The sequence below is a fragment of the Manis javanica genome, chromosome 2 (assembly GCF_040802235.1).
Source record: "Manis javanica isolate MJ-LG chromosome 2, MJ_LKY, whole genome shotgun sequence".
NCBI classification, from domain to species: Eukaryota; Metazoa; Chordata; class Mammalia; order Pholidota; family Manidae; genus Manis; species Manis javanica.
The window spans coordinates 159,755,563-159,770,518 of NC_133157.1; the positions used below are offsets into that span (position 1 = coordinate 159,755,563).

Here is a 14,956-nt window from a genome sequence, read left to right on the forward strand (position 1 = left end):
TTTCAAGCTGGGTTCTGTAGATGTTCAGGTTCACTTCACAATATACTGTGTTACTTCCTTTCCTCATTTACTAGAAGCTTTGGAGAAGACTTTGACGAAGAGCTGGCTTCCAGCAGACCCACCCCCAAGAAGCCGGCCACCCAGAACTCCTGGCTGGCCTAACTGCCTTTAACCCCTACACTCGTGCTTCCTGTCACTGGCCACTCCTGAGTTCTCTCTCCGGGAGAGCCCCGGATGCCACAGAAGCCAGCTAACATAACCCTGAACCTGGCCCTGGCTGCTCAAGACTGGATCCCGAGGGCCAGATCTCTCCCAGGTATAAACAAAGCCCAAGAAAACAGTGTCAAAAAAGCAGTTCTCCAGAGTTTTGGTTTGGTTTAGTTCAAAACAGGATATCATGCTCCCCCACCTCCCTCTCACCTCTTAAACTCTAGCTGTATTTTCTCTCTCTGGTCAAGATGACTGCCTTTCAATATTATAAAAGAATGGATGCACCCCAAATTGGGCAGTTGTGTAGTTTTATCCTTTAAATACTCTAAATGTTCTACATTTAGAAAGCTGCTTTTAAAAGGACCAGCATTTTAAAAACCGTATGATTACTTTATTACTTTCTGTGAAAATGGAAGACAGCACGGCAAATGAGGTTGTGTACATTTAAAATGCTGTATAAACATTATTTGAAAAAAAAAGAATAGCTCTCCAGACATACATATTGGTGCCTTCTGTTACAGTTTTATTCCAGCAGTAAGACCTGAGACCCATCCCCCGAGTCCAGTGTGTGGGCTGTAGGGGCTTCTTGGACTACTTGCAATTATAAGCACTGCAGTGTGCTTTAAGGTGGACAAAGCATCATTGTGTGTGTGTGAGAAAACTGTGTACTTACGTTACTCTGTACAGTGTATACCTTTCAACGTGGCCATAGCCCCAAGACACTTGGGGCCCAAGCCCCTCCAGTAACCCTTGCCTCAAGGAGAAACGAATCATAGAAATTAGTGAACGTTGTATTTGGAAATGCGGTGATGCAAATGAAATCATCACCATTCCCCCGGCAAGGACCCAATCCGTCCATTGCCAAGAGGGCACCTTTACCGTTAACTTCCAGGCCAAACTTAGTAAAAGGCACAACGACCACATTCTCCTGCGCGCAGGGGCACTCGGTTTTCACAATGCGTTTTATTATTCATAAAAAAATAAATTTATTTACATTTGCTAATTACTGTGGTAGTGCTGTCTGGGAGCTGTGTCACTAGGTACCCGACAGCCTCGGCGGCCCACGTAGCAGGCTCCCAGCGGCTTGGGAGAACTTGGGAATTGGGGGAAGGGGCGATCGCAGCTGTAGAGGGAGGCCAGGAGAGGACAGTCAGGAATCGGGGATGGGTGGCTCCAAGGAAGTGCAGGAAAAGAGAGTAGAGGGAGGCCCGAAGAGACAGGAGCCTGGTTCGGGGGTCGGGGTGGGAGCTGCGTGACTCCAGCCAAGAAGGAGAGGTGGATAGACCCAAACTTGGTTAGGAAGAGGTAAGCAATGGGGGCGGAGGGGGCTAATTGCAGCAGGGAGGCCATCCGCCGGGAGCGCCGTGGGCAAAATCCGGCCCAGGTGGTCTCTGGACGCGTGCCTCCATATCTCCCGGTGCGGAGAGCGCACGTCTGTCCGCTGGAAGGGCTCTGTCCCGTGCAACACAAACGTGGCCCAGATATGCCACTGTTCTCCCTTTACAACTTAAAAATATGCCCCGTTGTGGATCTCACGGGAAGACTTCTGTCTTTAAAGCCAGTCCTTCAGAGCGCATTCTAACTTGGCCTAACCGTAACACGCTGAGTTCTGCAGAGTCGTACCCTCACATACAAACACCTGGCTCAGCTTGGAAACCAATTCCAAAGGCCTTTTGACCCTGGGCGTAGTCCACAGTGCAGGGGTTAGACTACACACTAAAACTCTGGTTGGATATGGGTCCACGCCCTCAAGACCGAAGAAGGCTCTTTTTGAAGAAGCAACGCGTCTTCTCCCAGATCCGCGGAAGCCATACAGTCAGTGCCCTTGGTGACAGCCGCCGCCACCCCTCGGGTTCTGCCCCCACGCCCACCACCTTCAGTGTTCACAGTTCTTGGGGTAAGGGAGAATCTAGGAGAATCCAATGGAACTTTCTTCCCGTTCTCTGGGGGTTCTCACGCTGTCGCTCTTCTCTCCACGATCCCCAAACACTCGCGCTTCAACAAGATCCCATCAAGTGAGTTCAAGTTCTGTCTAAGCGGTGGTCCCACATAATCTGTTGGCTGCGGGAACTTCTTTGGTGTCTGAATCGGGTCGTCCCGAGACCACGAAAGGCCATGTCTGTAAAAGTAAAAAGAGCATCAGACACTGGAGGAGAAACGACCGTCTCAGACCGAAACCGCTCTCCTAAGTGAACCCTGGAATATCCCTGGCTTTGAGTAGCTCAGATTTTATCGGTGTTCTGGGAATTCGTGTCTTTTCTCTAGACTAGGATTTTAATTTTACTGGATTTTGATTACATGAGATGTGAGGTGTCCGTCCATGCTTCCTCTTGGACTTTGCCCTCACGGTAACTCAGTGAAAATTTGAGTGAGTTTGGGATTTTGTCATTTCACAATTCCCTTTCCCTTCCCCCGTCACATACACACCAGCCCTCTGCTCCAAGGAGGAACTGGGATATGATCTTTCTCAAGCCGGGAGAGTTGGCAGGTCGGAGAGGGACTTTCCAAGCGAATCCCTTCAGGGGAAACCTCTGCTATTCTGCAATAATTAAAAAGTCCAAAGACTTTTAAATAGAGCTCGGCCTTCCCTCCTTCCTTTCAGAAAGTATGGCTTGTTGAATCAAACCTATCAGCCTCTTAGCTGGAAAGAGTTGGGCGAGGGAGATTTGCCATTCAATCTGCGACCGGGTAGTAGACTCAAATCGAACCCAGATTCACCCCGGAAGCAGGATATTAGCCAATAGCTGTCACTGGGCAAAGCGACACGTACAATCATCAGAATGATGCAAACACATACGGGTGGATGGTTCTCCAGGAAATTCGCTGGCCCCTCCTGTGATTTGGGAGAAACTAAACTGGCCTCCTCACTGCCCGTACCAGAAGCCCCCTTCCGGGTTCTTCCTGGAGGGCTGACTCTGCCCGGCAAGCGGGAGCTCCCTGGGCATCTCCCGGCCGCTCGCCCCAGGCCTCGAGCGCGACGCCCCTACCAGGTTCACCGGGTGCACGTAGCCGTTCTCGTAGCGGTCCTCCTGCAGCAGCTGCCGCAGGTGCGCGATGTAACTGGAAGCCAACCGGAGCGTGTCCAGCTTGGAAAGCTTGGTGTCGGGGGGCACCCAGGGCAGGCTAGTTTTGAGCCTGGAGAAGGCTTTGCTCAGCACGCGCATCCGGGCGCGCTCGCGGGCGTTGGCTGCGTTCCGCTGCGACTGCTTGCACTCGGCGGCCGAGCCCTTGGGCGGGAGGGGCTTCTTGCCGCCGCCGCCAGCCACACGGGGCCGCTTCCTCTTGCAGCCTCCCGCGCCGCCCGCCGCGCCCAGCGCACACCGCTCCTCCTCGCCGTCGGGGTCTTCCTCCTCCGCCGACGAGTTGTCACTGGGCGAGATGTAGCTGCGCTCGGCGCCGCGGAGGGGCGGCCTCTTGGAGGCGGGGACCGGGTACCCCCGCTGCAGCCCCCGCAGCTCCATCTCTTCGGGGTCGCTCACCGAGCCGGTGGACATCGCTGCCTCCCCGACGCCCACGCGCGCGCACCTCCTCCCCCAGGCCAGTCTAGCGGTCTCCGCCTTCCTTTCGCTCGCAGAGGCGGGGGCTGGGCAGAACTCCCAGGAGGACTGAAGACCTGGGTCGGGAGGCTGGGAGCTGCTAGAGAGCCCTGCCGCTGACCCCGGAGAGCCGCCGGGAAGTCGGCGCCCCGGCCCGGGCTCCGCGCGCACAACCGCTAGCTGCGCCTTTTGACAAGACTATTTATCTGTACCCCTCGGAACAAACCACCACGGGCAAAGAAGAGGGAGTTGGAACGGTGGGCAAGAGGTGGGGCGGAGGCGTGGAAGGGGTGGGGACCGCTTTTCTGCCGGCAGAGGATCTGCTGGTGGGGCGGGGGAGGGGAAGTCGGCTGAGCCGAGATTCGGACCATGGGGCCCGATGGACCCTCAGACTGTCAGTGCGAGATAAGTGTGCGCTGGGCCAGGGAAGATGGGGACCTTGTTCGTACCCACCCCACTTTCGCCCCCAAGTAATCTTAGAGATGGCGAAGATTGCCAGACTCTTAGAAACTCCAGGATCACGACTTCTGCTTCTTTCCGCCTTTTCTAAACTCTATTTTCCAAGTTCATCCCTTATGATGTATGAGTGCCTATCCAAGGCTTCCTGACAAAAGAATTCTCCTCCTCCTCTAACATCCATTTATGATTACAAAGCACTATTATCTGTATCAGTTCGTTTCATTTTCAAACAACTTTTGTGACTTTTATTATTATCTCCACTTTACAGAGAGCTAAGCGGCAGCAATAGATAGTAAAGAACTTCAAATCACCAGGCTGGTAAGTATACTATGGACTCAAAATCCGCATTTAGAATCCCTGGCCCCTGTATTCCGGTTGCTACCTGCCTCTCCGGCCACACACCACAGGATGTTGTGGCTGCTATTCTCTACTGCCTTGAGGGTTTCATGCGTGATTTTGTTTTTAAAACCACAAAACATAAGATGGAGGCCCCTGCCCCAGCTCTCTGAATTATGGCCTAGGAAGCTGATGAAGGTTTTAGATTGTTTACTGAAGAGCTCACTCCTGGGTGCAGAATGCTAAGTTAGCACAATCATCCGAAATTTAAAAAGGCAAAACAGCACCCAGAATTATCACGCTTCATGCCAACAAAGAATATAACGCCCCCCCTCCCCCCCCAAGGGAAAACAAAACAAATCTGTTGTGTCATCAGTTCCTAGCCCTAAGGGCCTTTGAAATAAGTGGCCTGGAGAAGGGTACTTCATTTGGGGAGCAGACCTGACCAGTTCCTGAGTGCCTGCTGTGTGTCAGTCACTGGGCTAGGCAGAATATGAGTGCCCACTGAGTAAACCAAAAAAACAGAACTAAAAGCAACCACAAAATAATTAAAACTATGAGGTTAAGGTAGGGTTATCCCACTATACAGTGAGAAAACTGAGTCTTCATATTTGACTTAAGTGTTTACTTGTCCTTCCCCTTAAAGCCCACAGGCTCCCAAGTTGAGCAAAGTGCAGGGAGATGGATGTCCAGCCAGCCTAGGAGTGGGCAGAAGTCGTGGGGCCAGCCTGGTTGGCTGGCTTCTCCTGCAGAACAGGGGCACCCAGCTCCATGCCTGAAGTGCCACAGCAGGTGGCTGGCCAGGGCTGACTTCATCACAGCAGGCATGGGTCCACCTTCTCTTCCAGACCTTGCCTCTCTCATCAGGGACGTTTCACACAGGCCCTCCTGCTTCCCCCCATTTGCAGAGATTTTTTTCTTTGTACATTTTGTCATTTTGTTGAGGGGGTGAGAGAGGGGCTCCTTCTAGGATAAGTAAAAGAAGATCACTGGCTCTCAGTTCTCCAGGCTGGTAAAATGCAGGGAGTATTTGACAGAGCATAGAAGCTTTCCTGGAGCTCTTGGACTTTAAACTTGACTCTAGGTGTGCCAGGTGGAGGAGGGAAGCAAAAAGAGAGAAGGGGGAGCAAAAAGGTGTAAAGGGGAGATCTTAGACTAGCTTTTTGCATCGCCTATTGATGACTTGAAGCTATCAGTATAAATACATAGTGTCACACATTGGAGGCAGGCATACAGGTTTTAAAAATCTGGATTGTTTATACAGGTGCAGAACAAAGTCTTTCTTTTAATAAGATTAATGGTGAAGAGAGCACTAGATTTCCTCTAAACAGTCACAAAAACTGTACTCAACACTAAGCAGGTCATAGCCAGTTTCTTTTTCTTGAAGAAGAAACTGACTGACCCCAACAGTTCCTGCTTCTTTTTTTTATAGCTCTTTCCTTTACTTTTCCTTTCTCCTTTTCTTTTCCCTCTTTCCTTCCTTTCTTCTTTTTCCTTCTCTCTGTCCCTCCTTCCTTCCATCCCTCTCTTCTTCAAGAAAGACAGCTATTTTATCTTTCTTTCATTTGCCCTTTCCTTTTATTTCTTTCTAGTTGTATTTTCATTCCTTTACTTTTTTTTTCAAGTTGCAGACTCCTAATGATTAGGAAATGTACCTTCATATATATTTCATGTTAGTACATAGCTGCAGTTTGCTTTAACTTGTTTGTAATTATATCTGATGTTTGTCACCTCTTTATACTTTCAAAACACTTTTCCTTCCCTTCTCTCTCAATGATTTCAACAGCTCCATGAGCTGAACAGTACAAGTGTAAATATCTCTTTTGAAAGCACAGTTGTTTTCATTGTTTTGGCAAACTACCACATTTGCAAATGAATAATAAAGACTTTATTTTTATATTTTAAAGAAAGGAAATGGGAAAAAATTCCCCTTTGCCCATGCTTTTCAACCTTTTAGATTTGCAGTGTAAACATACAGTTGCTGATGGTATACATTGATGGTCTTGAAATTCTTTAAGATGTTCTCTTAAGTAAGCAGTGGGGGTGGGTGGGACTTAAGTTATATTATAAAACAATTAATGTATATTTAATAACATTTTCTAATCCTGACTCTCCTGCTTCTTGGCTGTATAACCTTTGGTAACTTAATTTTTCTGAGGGCCAGATTCTTAATCTGTGAAATGAACTATCTGTCTTGTGAGGAAGAAGAAGTATATGATCAGTTGTCTGGGCCAGAGCCTGATACATGGAAGATCAGGAAAATGCTAGTAATTTTTATTACTAAGAATTGCCTTGACCAACATCACACAGAAAGTGCCAGGGCCCGGAGCTGACCCAGGTTTTGTACTCCAGGGCTTGTTCTGGGTTTTAGATGGCACCAGGATGTTTCATTTGCTTTAACTGAAGGCTTCTAGGGTCTAAAGTGCATAGTCTCATCACCTGGCATTTCCCACAGGTCTCATGAAGAATCTCACTGAGGGAAAATGGGTAAGAAAATTTTTTTAGAATTGCATTAGAATCTTTTTCTTTCTTCAGGTTCTCCCACCATAAAGTCACAGCACTTCTCCATGCCTCACTTTCCCTATTTGGATACTGGGATAAACTCCTAAATCAGAGTTACTGGAAGGATTAAATGAGACTGTGGCGTATATAAAAGCAGCATGCTCAGGTGTACCACAGAAAAGGTGCTTAATATATTAAAATATTTTACAATGGAGCCTTTGGTTTTCTCAAGTGGGAAAATGAAGTGTGATGATAATTATAGACCATAGAAAAAAAGGCCATTTTTGCCACTCCCCATTCCAACTCTTTTAAGTACTGCATGAGGAAGTTTGAAGTTGGGCAGGTCAGGTGTGTCTAGGATTCAGGGAGAGCAGGGGCAATGTCTGTCTTGAACACCAAGTCAAAACATGTAGTAAGTAGGTGCTTAAGAAACAGTTGTAGGAACGCATTTGAATGGATAGAGGCCCCCCACCGCATGACTTTCTTGGTTGTGTCTCCCCACAGTCTACTGATATTCTGAGCTACCCAGCTGGCTGAAGAAATTGCCCATCTTTTGATCTAGAAAAATGAACAGTCTAGATCAGCACCGGCCAATTCAGAAGCCACTAGCCTCACGAGGCTCTTGAGCGCTATGTGGATAGTCATCACAGTGTTGTAAAATACATCATATTTTGAAGACACTATGAATAAAATAGTGTGAACTCTCCCAGTAATAGTTTAAAAAATTATGTGTCAAACTGATATTTTGAATATATTGTATTAAAGGAAATACATTATTAAAATTAACTTCACCTGTTTTATTTTTATAATGCAGCCTCTAAAGAAGTAGAATTACCTATGTGGCTCATGTTATATTTCTATTGGATAATTCAGGGGTTAATTGTGCAACTATGCATTGAGTGTCTACTGGCAGGTGCTGGCGAGCCTGACTGCCCCCAACTCGGAAGGCACATTCTCCTAGGAAAAACCACGAGTACTCAGGGATCACACATCTGCATCACGTGTCCTCTCACTTGTCCCTGTCATCTCACCCGTACTTCACTACGTGTGCCCGGCCTTGTCTAATCCACCCAACCTTAGAACACAGGGGGAAACGCTTCCTGTTTGGATTTCCGCAGCCCTTGGTTACCGAAACCTTAGCCAGGGAGCAGTGCTGGGTGCGATTCCCCAGGCAGGATGGAACACCCTACAGACGTCTGCCAGGGCTCTGGTGCCCAGCTCGTCATCCGTTCAGAACATCTCTGGGTGCAGGGCCCAACACCGAGGCCGGCGAGCTGAAGGCGCCGGCATGTGGGTCAGGTGGTGTGCAGGTCACGTGGAATGTGGGTCACAAGGCAGAGCAGGTTGCAGAGGGACTGCATGTGGGAAGCACAGAGTTAACGCTGGCCTTTCTCCAGTCTGGACATCTTCTTTCTTCGTGGCCTTGTGAAGTGTTGGCCCAGCCTCAGGTCAGCTGCAGCCTCTGCAGACCCTGAGGTTGTTCAGGGTGTCCCCACGTTCCCTACCCTGAAAAGTAAGGAACTGCTGGCCTTTGGAGCTGGCCAGCCACGTGCTCAGGCGCCTGTGGGAAGAGTGAGAACCGACAGGAGGAGTTCTCTGTTGTCCAGCACACAATCAGACCTCCGCTGTGGTTTATTTATCCAAGACCTGCATCAAGATGTTTGCCTCCTTGGAGCCCCTGAGGCCTTGGTGTGGAGAGAGGCCTGCGCGTGGCCACATCAAGTTTGCAGAGGTTGAAGGTAGAAAACCCTGGGTTAAGAATGAAAAAAGGGGAGAGGGAAAGTGATAAGACTCAGAGATCTGGTTTTCTTTGCCAATCAGGAGAGAAGAAAAAAATACTGATTGATTGTCTTGACAGCTACAAATGCGGGCAACTTTGGGAAAATACTTATTTTTTTTAAGTATTAACAGATTTGGGAGCTGACACCAAAGTGTAGCTGTGCACAAACCCCACATTCCAACAGGAACGCTGTGTGTCTCTGGCAAATGACTTCAACAACTGCATTAGCAAAGCAGCTCAGCCCTCAGAAAGAGAAAGTCCTGTAGTGAAGACCTCCTTTGGAGGCCTGTTTGCAGAATCCCTGAACCTCACTGATTTGTAGAATCCTGATGGTAAGCTAGTCTGGGTTGTGCCTAGTGGGTCTGACAGCCATATTATTTTTAAAAATCCCTTGAGACAGCCTTTCACTGTTAGGCAGAAGCTGAGAAACTTGTCTCGGGAGATTTTTCCTTTACTATTGATTTTTACTGGCAGTACTTTGGAAACGTGAAAATACTCTGTTGCCCTCCAACCGCCCTGGCCCAGCCCCTCATCCCCTATACAACACCGAGGGAAAACTAAATGCCTCCTGGCGCCAGAAGGAAGTTCTCATGTAATAGATACTCTGTGGTGTCAGGGAGCAGGGAATCTGTACACTTTGTCAACCCGTCCCTTACCCAACTCTTCTGTAAAAGAGGGGCCTGGCTTGTTTATATACAAGCTCTGTTTCCCTAGCCCCAAGCCCCTCTGACCTCCTAGGTGACCAGAGAACAGGGATGTGTTTTGGGAAGTGTGCCCACTTTTTCTTGATGTTCCTTTGCCTTATTTGTGCTGCTCTGCCCAATTAGCAAGGATAATGAGCAGATTAGTGTGCAGGTGGGAGGGGGGAAGGACCACCCTGCTACATGCCTTTTTACCTTTTTAGGCTTCAGTCTCAAAGGAGAACTTGAGGCTGTTGGAAACAGAATTTGATAAGGTATCCTCATGCCTTGCTTCGTCATCCTGACCCTCTTAGATTTCCATGCTCAGGCAACTTGAAATAAGAAAGAAAAAAGACCAAGGTGTAAGCTCAATGAAGAAAGAGACTATGTCTTGTTCATCTGGGTATCCCCAGGGTCTAGCAGCTTATGAAAGGCACTACCTAAATATTTGGTGATTGAAAACACAATCACATGAACACAATCCAGTCTTCACCCATAACAAATGGCACACTCAACCCATTTTTTGCCCTTCATTTTACTAACTCAGTTTATTCCTACTTGTTCTCCCTTATTGTCAATTTACAGGGACACAGTTACGTACTTTTAAAGAATATTTTCTGTTTTCAGATGTTGCTCATATGTCTGTTTACTTGTCATGTGCTATACTAGCCACAACCCCAAAGTTAATTCTAAATATCTGAGAAATTACATGTATTATAACTACCACAGCAATGAGATGTCTCCTTATAAAGTGAAATCCAGCTTTAAATATCATTTGTCACTTTTTTCTCAATTGAAAAAAAATAAGAATTTTCATAAAATTTCAAGGGATCATAGACCTACAGGGTCTCAGATTAAACCTTTATCACAGAGTAAGGAGAGAATGGAGCCATTAAAGGTCCAAACATCTGATGGTTGAACAGAAAAGGGCATAATCGGCTGGATGAGAGGAAAACCAAGATACAGCCATGTTACCGAAACCAAGGTAGGAGATTCAGGAAATAATGGGTGGGGACTTGCGGGTGAGATAGTATGGTGAAGTCACATTATGAAGCTACCTTACGCTTCAAACACATGGCCATAAGAGTTAAGGTGTAAAACTAGAAAAAAAAAAAAACAGAGCCATATTCAAAAGCAAAAATACACCTCTGTGGACCAGGAGTCAAACAGAAACTGAATGTTGAATGGGTTGAAGCTTCAGGAAGATCACTGAAGGCTTCTTTAGACAGGAGCACCCAGGAATTGAGTTCTTTTGCAGATAAGAGGAATGCAGCTGACCATGGGCACTGCTTAAATTAGGATGCTGAAGCAGGGCTCCACCTTAGTGAACACAACCACTAAGGAAGCAAGGGAAGCAGGCCCAGCCAGCATATGGTCTAGAACTGGGTTGGTTTCACTTGTTTTTTTCTCTTAATTTCTCTTAATGGGCCACACTTTCCTTCTTTGCATTCTTGTTAACTTTTGTTTGGATGCCAGACATTGTGAAATTTGCCTGTTGGGTGCTGGGAATTTTGCCTGTTGGGTATCTTCATACTCCTATAAATATTACTGATCTTTGAGATGCAATTCAAATGCTTTGCAATGGTGTAATTCTTTTCAGTCTTGCTTGGAAATTGGATAGAAGGAATCAGAGCAGTGCTCCTTTTTGGGCTAATTATTCCCCCTACTGAGGCAAGACTCCAGTGCCCTGTGAATCATGGTATTTTCCAGTTTGATTGGAGCAGGTGTTATTTCTGGCCCTGTGTGAGTACCTAGCACTTTTCCCTTTCCTCTCTGTTGGTGGGTCTTCCTTCCTTCAGCCTGTGGTACTTTTCTCATGTGCTTGTGTCGATTCACTGAATACTTCAGGGCAACCCTCTGCAGATCTCCAGCATTCTCTTTCTAGAACTCTTTCCTGTGAAATCTAGCTGTCATCTCTCCTCTTAGTTCTGTCTTCTCCACTCAGGAAGTCTGCTAGGTTCTCCCTCTCTGCTCCTCCACCTGGAAACCCCTGTCATGGCAAATGCTGGGACAATTGCAGCAAGTCTAGAGTTGCCGTGTTTCCTGTCTCTTAGGGTCTGCTGTCCTTCATTGCTTCATGCCATTGTTTTGACAACTATTGTTTCATTTTTTTGTTTTCCTGTTTTGTGGTTGTTTTAGATGGAAGTGTCTTACTTATCATCAATCTTGGCCACAAGTGGAAGTCTTCAAAATTACCCTTTAGTAGGAAACTGTTTTCTTTCTGTTTTGTTTTTAAGGGTGAGTGTTGCTTAAGTGCACATGTATTTTGAGGAAGAGATTTAAGATTTTAAAAATATGAGAAGCAGAGGGAAATAAGCTATGGACGAAGTGTCCAGAGGAGGTGGAGGGTGGGGATTGGCTTTGAAGAACAGGAGGTACATCTTTTGACGGAAATGAGATGAAAAATAATTATGTGGGATGTTACTGTAGATCAGTAGAGGTTTGTATATGAATTTAAAGAGGTTAGCCTCTGATGGTCTTTGTTTTCTCAGTGCAATATAAATTAAGGTTCTTAACTTAGAATAGGTGAGTAAGCATGAGGTATCTAACAGAAGTAGGAAATGTGGGGAGAAACCATTTTGGAGAATATAAGAGGGATCCGACTAGGCGTAAGAAAAAGTATTTCAAAGCAGTGGTAAGGGCCCTGATGAGGTTGACTGATTAGCATTTATACCCCTCAACACATGAAGTTACCTAGAACAGGCATTGACATATAGGTGTTTTCAGTTAAAATAATTGAATCTTGATAAAATTACCTGTTTCATCCTTGGGAACAAGAAATTAAAAGAATAAGCTATTAATGTGTTCATTAGGTTTTGATAAGTAGAGAGTCAATTTAGGAACATGGAGTTTAGGGGAGACTCTCTTAGAGATTTAGATGAAGCTTCTATAGTTGGGGACCCAGGATATGCAGGAGGGAGGCAAAATGAAGGCATACATTTATTTTTGAGGTAAATGGAGAGGGCAAACTGCAAAGATGCAGTACCACTGTGTTAAACAAACTGAGTGCCACTGACAATAGGACACAATGTGGAAGAATCTATATATTTCTTACATTTTTCAGTTGTGCTTTGTCTATGTTAAGTGGCCTTAAGAACAAAATACGTAAGTGCATGTGTTCATACATATATAAATACAAACTATTCTTCAACATTTAGGCTATCTGGAGGTATTAGCAGATTTCTTTCAATGTATCCCGTAGCCATTTAGAACACAGCAAATATTGGGTATTTTAAATCAATAATAAGTCTCTGATTTCTCATTATTAGCCCTAGGGTGCTCACTGGCATGTGATGTATGGTTTAATGGGAAGGAAAGTTAGGTCAGATTGCCCTCCCACCCCACCATACCCTTATTTTCTCATTCGGCACACTAAATTTCAATGTGGTCCCACATTTTATGATAAAGGTGTCAAGGTTAAGGGAGGCAAAGTCCCTTCCTGAGAGTCTCAGAGATAGTTGAAAGGGAACTCAGAGTTCCAAGAAAAGGCTCTAGCGCTCTTATTACCATATCATGCCCATGATGGTTAATTTTTATGTGTATACTTGGTGAGGCCCCAGTATCCAAATATTTGGTCAAACATTATTCTAGATGTTTTGATGAAGGATTTTTTTTTTTAGATGAGCTTAACATTTAAATCAGCAGACTTTGAATAAAACAGATTATCCTCTGTAAGAAGTCACCCTATCTGATCCAGTGACTATCTTAAAAGAAAAAGATTTGATACCCCCTCTCCCCCTCCACCCCCACCACCAGAAGAGGAAATTCTTCCGGGACACTGCTTTGAGACTTGTACTGCAGTTCTTCTGTCTGTCTCCAGCCTGCTGGCCTACCCTGTACATAATACTCTTGGACAAAGAATGTTAATCCTAGAGAATTTAGTAAGCAGGGTAATGAGTAATGTTAGGCACTCTGTGCTTAAATTGGGAATATTTAAATTATAAAGGAATAGTGACTCTCATTGTTCTTGAAATTTAGTCCTCATTGGAGAAGTCATGGAAAAATAAGGCTATCTAGGGAGGAAAGTACCCCAAGTAACTTACCAACGTATTAACTTTTCTTACTTTATTTTAATAATATTATGCTACTTGGCTGAAAAAATATAAATTTTAATTACAAATTTTTCTTCATATTGTTCAGATAGATATAATCACTGAATATTTTAAAAGAAACGTAATTCTCATACCATAAAACTCATTGGTAATAAAATTATAAATGTGCAATTCATTGGTTTTTAGTATATTCACAAGGTTGTGCAACAATTGCCATTATGTATTTCCCAAGCATTTTCATCATCCCAAAATGAAACCCCCCTAACAATTTGCAGTCACTCCCTACCTCCTGCTCCACAATTCCTGGAAACCACTAATCTTTCTGTCTCTATGTATTTGTCTATTCTGGGCGTTATTACATAAATGGAAATTAATTCCATTTATAAGCCATCCATAAAAGCCACACACCTTTCTGGTTTATTTCACTAATATAATGTTTTTCTAGATTTATCCAAGTTTTAACATATATTGGTACTTCATTCTTATATGGCCAGATAAAATACCATTGTATGTATATACCAAATTTTGTTTGTTCATCAATTGACGGACATTTGGGTTGTTTCCACTTTTCAGCTATTATGAATAATAATGCTATGAATGTTGTGTACAAGCTTTTATGTGAACATATGATCTCAAGTTTCTTGAGTATATATTTAGAGGTGGAAATGCTGAGTCATATGATAAGTCTATATTAACTTTTTGAAAATATATCACATTGTTTCCCAAGGTGGCTATACCATTTTGTATTTCCAGAAGCAATGTAGAAAGGTTCCAATTTCTCTACATCCTCACCTACACTTTTTTTGTCCTTTGTTTTGATGATAGTCAACCTAGTGGGTATGAAGTGTTGTTGCATTATTGTTTGATTTGCATTTCTCTAATGATTAGTGATGTTCAACATCTTTTTATATGGCCTTTAGCATTTGCATATCTTTGGAGAAATGTCTTTTCAATTACTTTGTTAATTTTCTTTCTAGTTCTAACCATTATCAAAAAGGGTACACTACAGTTCCAACTGTTATTATTGAATTTTTCTATTTATTCCTTTAATTCTGACAGCTTTTGCTGCATGTTTGGGCTCTGTTGTTAGGTTCATATAAGTTTATAATTGTTATATTTTCTTGATGGAGTGACATGATGATGATGATTTTTTTCTTTAATCTAGTAAATAATGTTTTAAAGTCTATTTTGTCTGATGTAAGTATGGCCATTCTAGCTTTTAGTAACTATTTGCAAGCTATATCTTTTTTCATATATTTATTTTCAACCTATTCATGTCATGGGATCTAGAACATATAGTTGGATCATATCTTTTTACTGCATTCTGCCAATTTCTGCCTTTACTCTATTTATATAAAATGCAACTACTAGTGACATAGGGTTATGACTGCCATCTTAATA

General features: G+C 44.5%; 1 protein-coding gene and 1 long non-coding RNA gene across 7 annotated transcripts; one reads left to right on the plus strand and one right to left on the minus strand.

Moving 5' to 3' along the window:
- Nucleotides 1-1,153: 1,153 nt before the first annotated feature.
- Nucleotides 1,154-3,999, minus strand: MSC (musculin). Of its 4 annotated transcripts, none has more exons than XR_001851186.3 (2): nt 3,008-3,998; nt 1,154-2,329 (listed from the first exon to the last, which is right to left on the minus strand). XR_001851186.3 is itself a non-coding variant. In XM_017647642.3 (2 exons), coding segments are annotated over exons 1-2 (618 nt in total). In that variant the 5' UTR covers nt 3,705-3,999; the 3' UTR covers nt 1,154-2,328. The 4 variants fall into 4 exon arrangements, 3 of the variants coding, with proteins under 3 accessions (XP_017503131.1, XP_017503133.1, XP_017503132.1); XM_017647642.3 differs by having other exon boundaries at nt 3,088-3,999; XM_017647644.3 differs by having other exon boundaries at nt 3,207-3,998.
- LOC108389067 (uncharacterized) lies at nt 3,118-9,132 on the plus strand. 3 transcript variants are annotated; one of them, XR_012128250.1, is made up of 4 exons: nt 3,118-3,257; nt 4,474-4,523; nt 6,997-7,028; nt 7,548-9,132. It is a non-coding gene; the product is annotated as an uncharacterized lncRNA (long non-coding RNA). The 3 variants fall into 3 exon arrangements; XR_012128248.1 differs by lacking the exon at nt 3,118-3,257 and adding an exon at nt 3,864-4,003 and having other exon boundaries at nt 7,548-7,867; XR_012128249.1 differs by lacking the exon at nt 6,997-7,028 and having other exon boundaries at nt 7,548-7,859.
- Nucleotides 9,133-14,956: the final 5,824 nt, after the last annotated feature.

Coding starts and splice junctions, on each gene's coding strand:
- MSC (XM_017647642.3), bottom strand. CDS start 3,704: ATGTCCACCGGCTCGGTGAGCGACCCCGAAGAGATGGAGCTGCGGGGG.